Raw genomic sequence first — 10,047 nt, forward strand, 5'->3', positions numbered from 1 at the left:
TAATAGCATCAGTAGCCCAGAGAGTGTAGTGTCGAAAGAAACGATGGTTAATTAACAATGAATTGGAAAGTACGTTTGGGGGAGCTAAAAGGACTAGGAACAAGTTCAGTATAGCGGGGATCCGGGGATTTACCGCCCACGTGACTGCGACGTCTGGTGCGTAGGAGTTAATGCTTCAGGTACTCTGAGAATCTAATGTAATTTTTTTCAGTAAATCTGCACTCGAGGAAAATGTGGATATCTTAAGTTGAATCCAGTTTACACCTTGAAATCGGATTCGGTTTAATTTAATTTCGTTTCAGTGACATCTTCCCCGTCACGCCTCAATGGTGATCTCTCTTCACAGGCCCCATTTTTGTTGGAGAAAAATGTACATTCATTGACTTTCCCATGGTGTGTGTGCAGCCAATTCGAGTTTCCTTGTATTAATATTACGTGGGGTTTAAAACCGCGTGAAATACCGGTATGTTGTTTGGGAGTACAGGCTTACACTTGAAGTTGCTTTTTTTTTTATTGCTAGTGGGGTGGGACTAAGTCCCGTGTACTGCGGCCACATCTGGCCTATTGTACCAGCCCCAGATGATAGGTGAGGTTGATTGTGAAGCAATTGGTGGGATGAAGATTGGCAGGGGAAACCGAAGTACTCTGAGAAAACCTCCCCCAGCGCCATTTTGTTCACCACAAATCCCACTTGACCAGACCCGGGATCGAACCCGGGCCGCCGCGGTGGAAAGCTAGCGACTAACTACTTCAGCTATGGCGCGGCCCTTACACTAGAAGTTAGTTTGATATTTAACATTTATCCTTATTCCCCTGTTACTATAGTCGTTTGTCGCAGTGGAAACCACGGCCAGACTTGTTCAGCAATGACCGATCTATCTCAGATAAAATCACGATTTTGTAAGGCGAAGCACAAGATTCGTGACATCGGCCACGAGAGGGCCACGGCAGTGGGATGTCCATACTTCAATGAGTGCTTGTGTAGGGCAGAGAGACAGAGCGAGGTCTGTGCCCTGGTGACCCCAGCTACGAAGTGGGTCACCGCCCCTGGCCATAGGTAACATCCATCTCAAGAATGCGGCACGATAGGGTCACGAATTGCAGAAGTATTATACGAGGGTGCTACTGCAGCGAGCTGTTTTATCTTGATCTTCTTCCGCCAGGTGGTCTGTGGTATGGCACCAGGTCTAAAGCTGAGGCTTAGGAAACACACCAGCTGCTAAACCACAAAATGATCTGAAACAGTTCTTTCCCACTTTGTCTCGCGACCTATTAAAGGCCCATATATGCCTTCTTCTTCTTCTTCTTCTTCCTCTTCCTCCTCCTCCTCCTCAGCTTATTTTAGCCAATCTTGTTTCGCAGGCGTTCCTGACGCGAATTTGTAACAACGCCTTAGTGAAACACCAAATTATTTGAGCCTTAGGAGTTTGGGAAGTAAAGGATTCTGAATAAATGTAATGTAAAAAAAGATCCTTAGTAAAACTTTCGCTCTGTATATGAAATTCGATTTTGGTCAAGGAGCTTGATTCAATCTCGGCTAAAATGTCGTGTCAAATTACTTGAAGAAATGCATATTAATTGTACCTTTTATGTCCTGGCATATTCTCCATATCGGGGGGTGGAGGAAATTAACACATTTCAGGCATTGTTGAAGTTACATAATCACTCTGTATCAATTTACATCTTGCCTCACATATTCCCTGAACTAGGGGAAAAATAACTCCAGCCACTGCTATATAATGACCCTGTATCAGTTATGCAGGTTGTGTGAAGTCAATGATTATGAACTGATACTACCGGGCGGAAATCGACCATGGTCTGTAAAGTATTTCAGAATTTCGGTTGGATGGACTGAGGAAAACTACGAAAACGTCAGTAGAACCGGGTACCTCCAGAACACTTAACAGAGTGTAATTTCGTAGTTGGCTTAGTGTGCCAAGTAGCCCTTAGTACCCGAACTTAACGAAGCGACAGTAAGGGTAGGTGCAAATTGCACAGTACTTTAACATTTTGGGTTCAAATCGTAGGACGAAAAGCCACTGGTAAGAAGCAAACAGAACAGAGGAAGATGTCACAGTGAATAATCAGGAATGATCATGTTCTATATCGTGCTGTATACTGTATACAAACAACGAGGCAACAGCTACTGCTGTGCAGCGGCGTTTTAAACACACCTCTACAGAAATAGAGTTACTGTTGGAATTGGTGTTATATGCAACTCGTTGCTAGGCAGCTGAAACAGCTGGACTACAGCAGTGGAAACTGTTTTCCCTGTGGTCCGTGCGGAGGAGTTGTCTTGAAGACAGTTGGGGCGACCCACTGAGTGCAAAGGAAGAATTTCCAATAACATGTTATATGTGCGAAATATACACTTTCCAAAGGCCAGGCGTATTCATAAGAGACAAACCTATCTTCTCGTCAGAGAGGATGTTACATAAGGACTATTACCGCAAGAATTCAGTTGGAAAAAGTCTCTGATCGTGGGCCTCAAAGGGACACGCCAAGATGAACTGATTGGCATTAAGCCGCCAGTCGTAAAGTAACCCTGACTCTGACTCAGTGAGTTGTCAGTTGAAAGTCAGCCTGTGTAGAGAAGACTAGGAAGTTTGTGTGAAATGGCCGCCAGCCTGGGAATTAATTGAGAGCTGAGTTCTGTATGAGTTGCTGTGAAGATAGAACCTGAGCGCGTGAAGCTACAGAATTTCCAATGTTAGAAGCCGTTGCCAGGGAACGGTTGATGAAGACACAGCAGGCTGGAAGAAGGCTTAGCGGATGCCGTGGTGATTTGTAAAGTGTGGAGATTAGCGATAGCTCTGTAATTATAGTTCCGAATAGTGTGTATATATGTTCAATCAATACCCCGTCTATAGTCACATCTTAAATCGTGACAGTACTGTAGGCCATGGCTCCTTCCGTCCATAACGATTCTCTACCACTTGCGTGGTTCATACACCTTGTGTCAGGACAGCAGATCTCATTGGAAGAGTGTGCACCACATCGCCGTGACAGTAACAAACAATTGTCCACATTGGGAATTTTCATAGACTGAAACCTGCATCTGTTGTCTGAACATGACATGCTTCTGAGGGACACTTCTGACTAGTCTCGACGTGGGTACACTGGCGCCCAACTAAAAATTCAGCCACCTTTAACCGTAGTTGAGGAATCTGACAGGCTGACTAACCATAATCCGTCACTTGGAGATACCGGCACCTTTTGAATTGTATATCAGGCTTTATTCAGGTGCAGAAAACTAATGCAGAGTTCATTATGTTCCGTGTTTGATTTTCGATAGGAGATTGGCTGTCCTGTTGGGACGCCTCGTGGTTTCTCGAGCAACTTTAGGCGCAAGACGCTTCAACTTGGAATCCATTCGACGCCATACGAGTACAGCACATGAAGTTAGAAAGTGTTTTTCTCGTAAATAAACTGTACAATCCCGAGACACACTTATCAGGCAAAATGCCATGTGTACGGTGGAGCTCTGAACCAAGTGAAGGTAGCGCAAAAATGCTAACCGTTGGTTAGTACGGTTACGTGCTGTAGGAGACTGCAAGCGTGACAGGAGTCTGCACTATCGGCTGAGTTACGTTCTTCCTTCATTCTTCACTCTGCTCGTCTCTTTCTCGCCCATTTCCTACTCTTCATTCAATGTAAATAACGTTACCCTTAAAATAGCAGCTGTTACTTAACACTACGAATACAAAGTCCACTTCGGTTGGCAATGATTTTCCGCTATGGAAACGAAAGGCAACTCTTCACCAAATATCGTCAAGCTATGAAAAGATAAAGCTATCCTTGTAACAGGCTGTGGAGACCCATAAGGTTGTGAGACGTCGAGGCTTCCACATTTTCTAGACATTCAGCTCACAGATGGCGGTGAGGTCAGCCTTACACGATGGCCTCCCTTTACCCCCCAGGAATAATCCCGGTATTAATTTCTGTTATAGGCTGAGTCGACCCCAATTTTAAGACTTGGTGTAAGTTGGAGGTTAATACAACTATTTAAACTAGCATTTCAAGTATTTGTAATGATCAGTGGGCAAATCTTTTAGCTCAAGGCTTGAACCAGGGCTCTCTCTTGTGAATATGGTAATATATTCTCCAATTGCTTATAGGTTGAGGAAATTATGTGACCAGATATGCAACGTTCCATACGACGTGTTCGTTTCGCCTGAGAGGAGCGTGATTGACCCAGAATTGTAGGATAGAGAAACATTCCAAAAGCTCGCATTCGACGTCTAAAAGGCTCGTCCTGTCTGGCAAGTTAAGACACCAAGTGTATAAGTGGTTATGTTTTTGTCACAAATGTTGTGCACTTTAAATTCCATTGGATTTAGCTGAAGGAAACTGCCCTTCGTCGAATAAGAAACAACTAATTACACATTAACAAGAACAAATCAAGTGGAAAGAAGAAGATAATGTATTATATCCTTTCTCTACTCTCTATTAGATAATTTTCTTATTTCCCGCTCCAATTTAATCTAGTCGGTCTAGTAATTCTGAAAGTGATGCACCATGAACAGAGAAGCAGGAAAACCGTTTACAAGATGACAGGCCATCCACGTTACAGTATATTACACATCTGAAAGTACTCTACGAATGTCGGTTAAATTTGGTTTCAGTGTCCAGAATGAAAGGATTTAATTTTGATCCATGTGACCTTTTTATTGAATATAACTCAATTTTTTTAAAGAAACAGTATGAAATTGGTACATAAACATCGAAGAACAAATTCCGTTGATATGTGAATATTTGTCGTCTAACCCTTAGACAATAAAAAGCAGCACGTCTTAATGAAACGCCAGTGCCATGCCCGATGGAAAACCATCACTTTTGTAAGATTTGAGGTTTTCACGGCGGTGACTATGAAGAAAGCAGTCTTCTGGGATGTGGCGCAGTGTAGATATTGTGTTAACCGACTTTTCGGATGAACGTATCGCCTCCATCTTCAGCGTAGATTTTCTTCGTTTTCTTGTACCCTGAAGATGTAGGCGATACCTTCCTCCGAAACGTCGGTTAACACAATATCTACACGGCGCCACATCCCAGAAGCCTGCTTTCTTCAACCATCAGTTTTATTACCGCAGTAAATGGATGTCAAGACTAACGTGCAAAAGCGTGAGTAGACGTTGAGAATCTTGTAATGAGTTCAGTAGGCCTGTTGCTATCCCTTTACATAATATCGGTTGCATAAATATCGCGATGAGGTGACGCTTCTGGGGAGGGGGGCTGGGGCCAGTACGCAACCCGCAGTCATTACCGTGGCGGCAGTGAACTTGGAGTAGCTCCGACATTCCAACCGCAGCGGTAAATTATTTGCACGGCCGACCAGTTATGTGGTGTTTGCCCCTCACCGGAGATTCCACCTCAGGTTCGCTTGACTAACGGCCTTGATGCGTGGACTATATAAGAAATGGACTGCAAATAAATTGACCTCTGCAGGCCTACCGGTTTCACTCGCTCTTCGCTTAATCTCGAGTTAAACATATCATACGGTAAATAACTATAATCAGGTCATTTAATTTATGTAACAAATTTATCACCGAACTTAGGAGGCAATGACACAGAAGGGGAAATAATATTGGGTTTATTCATCCCGCCATGAATTAAGTGCAGGTCTGGTCTAACTCCATAAGCCGTGTTCTTGAACAGTCTTCCTGTCTTCAGCGATTAAGTCTTTTGTACAGGGCTTTCTTGATACTGTGCAACACCAGAATTCTGGTTGTTACCTGTTTCACTCTGGTTTCTTGCTTGGCTTATTCTTCTACCCTGAAGATGGAGGCGAGATATTCGTCCCAAACAACGGTTAATTTTCGATGGACTACACGTTATATCCCAGGAGATAGAACTCTTTACTGGGAATAACCGAGATTTAGGCCATGATCTTATTTAATCTGACCAGTATACTGGCTTTATACGTGTTTGTAGGAAGATGTAATTTATGTTCTCTTTCTGAGTAACGGTTAGATTTAGTAAATGTAGGGGGTAGGGACTCTCCTTAGTTACAAGCGGACACGTTTCATGTAGCCGCGGCACGGACAACACAGAAAACATAGTTCTATTGTTGCGTAGCGCAGACCAGACAGCAAACAAGTCATGTGATAGCTATCTTGTCAGTCCATTGGCGCGGTTACTGTTGCCTAGCAACGAGCTATAAACATTTTACCTATTGTTGCGTTGACATGTCACCAGCTAGACCATCGGACAGAATGAAGGTATGGAACAAAACCTTACAGAAAGGTACTCAAGCTGTCTGTCACGTGTTTCTGTGACCGATACAGGACCTCTGAGGTGGGAGACAATAAAAGTTAGTTTTATGACTGAAGGAAGAATTGTAATTATCTGTCCTGTCGCCTTGTCTCATTCCTGAGCAAAAGTCTCTGTTTTCGGGACGGGCGCTCCCCTCCATGCGCTTATACACTTGTCCAGCGCTACAGCTAGTGACGACTGGGTGCTCCATCACTAGGTTAGCGGAATTATGACCAGAATTTTTGTTCGCTCCTTTTATTCTCCTCCGTGCTGCAGAACTTGTTCCCGTATAAGGGATTACTGCCAGGGGGGTAAAAAGTGCAATTACGAATTAATGCAGAACCTAAAAGCTGATATACAGATTCTGTCTAGGACGGAACAGAGAAGAAAGGTAGGTAATGGTGCGCAAAATATTTCTTCTGAATTAAATATATCGCATTTCTTGCTTTTAAGTAAAACCACTTAGTTGGGAATGCACCCAGCTGCTTAAGATTTGGGGATTGCAGTTCCAACTGAAGTTAGCTGGCTTGCCGAACTGAGAACTGTAATTCGCTCTTCGAGAAACGTTGAGCACAGAATTACATGCCTCGACCAACATAGACATGCGTAAGGGAATTTTACAGATGTCCGCTCAGCGTTAAGTTGTGTTTCGGGTTTCGCCATATTTTCTTGTGTTTATGTGGAGAGAGAGAAACTCTCCTTGCGCGTCCAAATTCGAGACATTCTGCAGTCTACTTTATTATGGTCAGTATTAACTAAGTTCAAGTGATCTCTTAGAGTCTAAGACATCTCCTATTCATTGTAATTTTCTATAATTTCAGTATATATTTCTGTTACTTCGTTTCTGTCACTACTTTCCGCTTTATGGCTAGGTATGAGGAATTAATTTGTAGATACATAATATGTGGATGATTTATCCTATTCGGTACGAAAGTAGATACATTTATTTGAAGGAGAATGAGTTTGTTTGAGAGAGAGAAAAAGCAGGTTGGTGTTACGATGAACTTCAGCTTTTACTTGTTATGTACATTCATCAGACGAGTATTAAGCTGTATTTAGATAGGCAGGCCAAAGACACGCGCAAGATTTATGCGCAGTAATTCTGGAGAAGGCCGGTCACGGTAGCCGAGCGGTCTAAGGCGTACACTGTCTTCGCTCGCTCAGAAAACAGGATCGTGGGTTCGAATCCCACTCAGGGCTTGAATGTTTGTGTGCGTTTTTCTGTGTTTGTGTACAGGTAGAGGCCTTGCGACGAGCTGATCACCCGCCCAAGGAGTCCTACCGAATGTGTAAGATCTAGAAAAACCGAAGTTGAACGGAGAAGTTCACGGAGGTAGGCCTAGGCCCACTGGGGCTGTAGTGCCAAGGAAAAAAAAAATCTGGAGAAGAAACGTCAACGGATCTTTGATAAACCGGTTGGAATGATGTAGATTGTATCATACTGATTCAGGTTACAATCCATTAGAGTACTTCTGTTGCAGTGGGTCCGCAGTTTGTTTCAACGATTTTCTTGATGATTTTGACTTGCCAGCCTCCGTACAAATACAGTTTCATTGTGCTCTGTTTTATCGCCAACTAACTCGCTTCTTTCTTCCTTCTGTTCTGGATGACTGCAGCCGTCCAACGAGGGCGGGTACCTCCATCGCAGCCTCCGGGTCTTCCGGGCCAATTTGCGCTCACCAACGGTGACGCGGCGTCAGCAGCAGCTGCCGCAGGCCTCAACGGCCACTCGTACCTGTCCAGCTACATCTCGCTGTTACTTCGCGCCGAGCCGTACCCCACGTCCCGATATGGCCAGTGTATGCAGCCGAACAATATCATGGGTATCGACAACATCTGCGAGTTGGCAGCGAGACTGCTGTTCTCAGCCGTGGAATGGGCGCGGAACATTCCCTTCTTCCCCGACCTGCAGGTCACGGATCAAGTGGCACTGTTGAGGCTCGTGTGGAGCGAACTGTTTGTGCTGAATGCGTCCCAGTGCTCCATGCCTCTGCACGTTGCGCCGCTGCTTGCGGCGGCAGGACTTCATGCCTCGCCTATGGCGGCGGACAGGGTTGTAGCATTCATGGATCACATCAGGATATTCCAAGAACAGGTTGAGAAGCTGAAGGCTCTCCACGTGGACTCTGCGGAGTACAGCTGTCTCAAGGCCATCGTTCTCTTCACGACAGGTAAGCCACGCCTCTTTGTCTTATCAGCTAATTAACCACCTACACATTGAACTTATCCAGAGGAACTTGATGCTGCAAGAAGTATTAATTTCAGAATCTGTTGTGAAATAAAGGGGGATATGCATTATAGTTCATTTCTAACACTAGAATTTATAATTATTTTTCTGCGTTTTATATAAGTGTTCATTCTGGAATTGAATTTATAAAGCGGACTTTTGTAGCACTCAGGCGGTGAAAGGCCTCCACTTCTCATCACAAAAGAAGAAAATAATCTTGCCCTAAGGCATAGATGTTTATATTTCATTGGGGGTTACTTCGTCAATCTTTCGGTATTGTAAAAACACGACGTTCCGAAAACTGTTCCAGTTTCTGAGACGCTGTGCTCTCTAGAATATCGGATGGTTGGCGAAGTCCAAAATCCCCAGTAATCCTGAGTGTTACGCACCATCGTCAAAACCCTTTGAGCCTACTTGTTTATTTTGCCGTTGATGGAATTCGAGCGCTTCGAGATGACCAACCAGCTTTGATTTTGGATGGCAGGACATTTAATGTAGGATTCCCGCATATCTTCCCTGGTAAATGTACAACACTCCAGTGTATACGAGTACGTTTCTGAGATCACAAAGTTCAGAAGATGGGATTGTTCGTAGTTCATGTAACACTCTTTCGTTGTCCACACTTTCGGGTTTCTTAACTGGATGCCTGTACATTTCTCTTGCCTTCAATCGCCGAATAAGTTGGATGCTAACATTGCTGACTGAAATTAGAGAATTTCTCGTTTCGAATACCGACTGTTCTGATGAGTTCCAGGAGAAACACGGTACATTAACCTTAATAGTCCACGAGCACTTTCATATCCCTCTGGTTTCGTAATTCTATCACATCTTACTTGATACCGGAGCTGGTTGACACAGAATTTTTAAAGAACCCTGTGACGTACCTAGCAAAATGACCATTGTAGGTTTTTATGAAAGTTGTGCAGTTCTTTCGCAAGAGTACGAGCACACCCACAAATACACTTAGCCTACGTCTGCTAATTATGATATTTTTTCCAAAATGGGCATTGGGAATATGGTAACTTCACTTGGAAATATAATCATTATAATTATAAGGATGATTTGAGAAGTCAGATCACAATAGGAAATGTTTTACTGTAGCTACGCAGACCTACTCATCCACTTTCAGTAGCGCAGGTGTTGGTGCCTCCAAGTATGCAGATCTCAAGTGCAGTGGTCACGAAGTCCCTTGCAGCCATATGTACAAACAACTCGCCGACTGTCCCGTTACAGCACAAGCGCATCTCACGTCAAGAGGTGAGCACAGGTGCGTCCGAATTGTAACCGCCCGCTCCTCACTGGCTTTACTTGAACTATAGTTCATGCCTTCCTGTCGATAACTCAGGTGTCATGCAAAGATATTTCCAGTCTTCCTGCGCTATTAGCGACAGTGCAGTGAGATACAACTCGTTTTCCCATGTAATGCAAGTGTAACGGGTCCAATTTTTCAAATTTAAATTACAGTACCATAAATTCTCTGAAATCTCTTGCCCACTCGGCGAACAGCTACTATAACTGCGGGTGTTCGGTCTGTCTAGGCAGATGCCGTTCGAAACGTTAACCATGGC

The 10,047-nt window shown here is 44.0% G+C and overlaps 1 protein-coding gene across 1 annotated transcript in view; it reads left to right on the forward strand.

Moving 5' to 3' along the window:
* The window catches only part of LOC111865942 (steroid receptor seven-up, isoforms B/C), a gene marked incomplete at its 5' end in the record, with an annotated part of 80,124 nt that overhangs the window by 10,072 nt on the left and 60,005 nt on the right, over positions 1 to 10,047 (forward strand). The window contains one exon of the mRNA XM_023854383.2: positions 7,869 to 8,423. Coding sequence (XP_023710151.2) covers positions 7,869 to 8,423 — 555 coding nt within the window. The remainder of the gene's footprint in view (positions 1 to 7,868; positions 8,424 to 10,047) is intronic.

The sequence above is a fragment of the Cryptotermes secundus genome, unplaced genomic scaffold (assembly GCF_002891405.2).
Source record: "Cryptotermes secundus unplaced genomic scaffold, Csec_1.0 scaffold3021, whole genome shotgun sequence".
Taxonomy (NCBI): Eukaryota; Metazoa; Arthropoda; class Insecta; order Blattodea; family Kalotermitidae; genus Cryptotermes; species Cryptotermes secundus.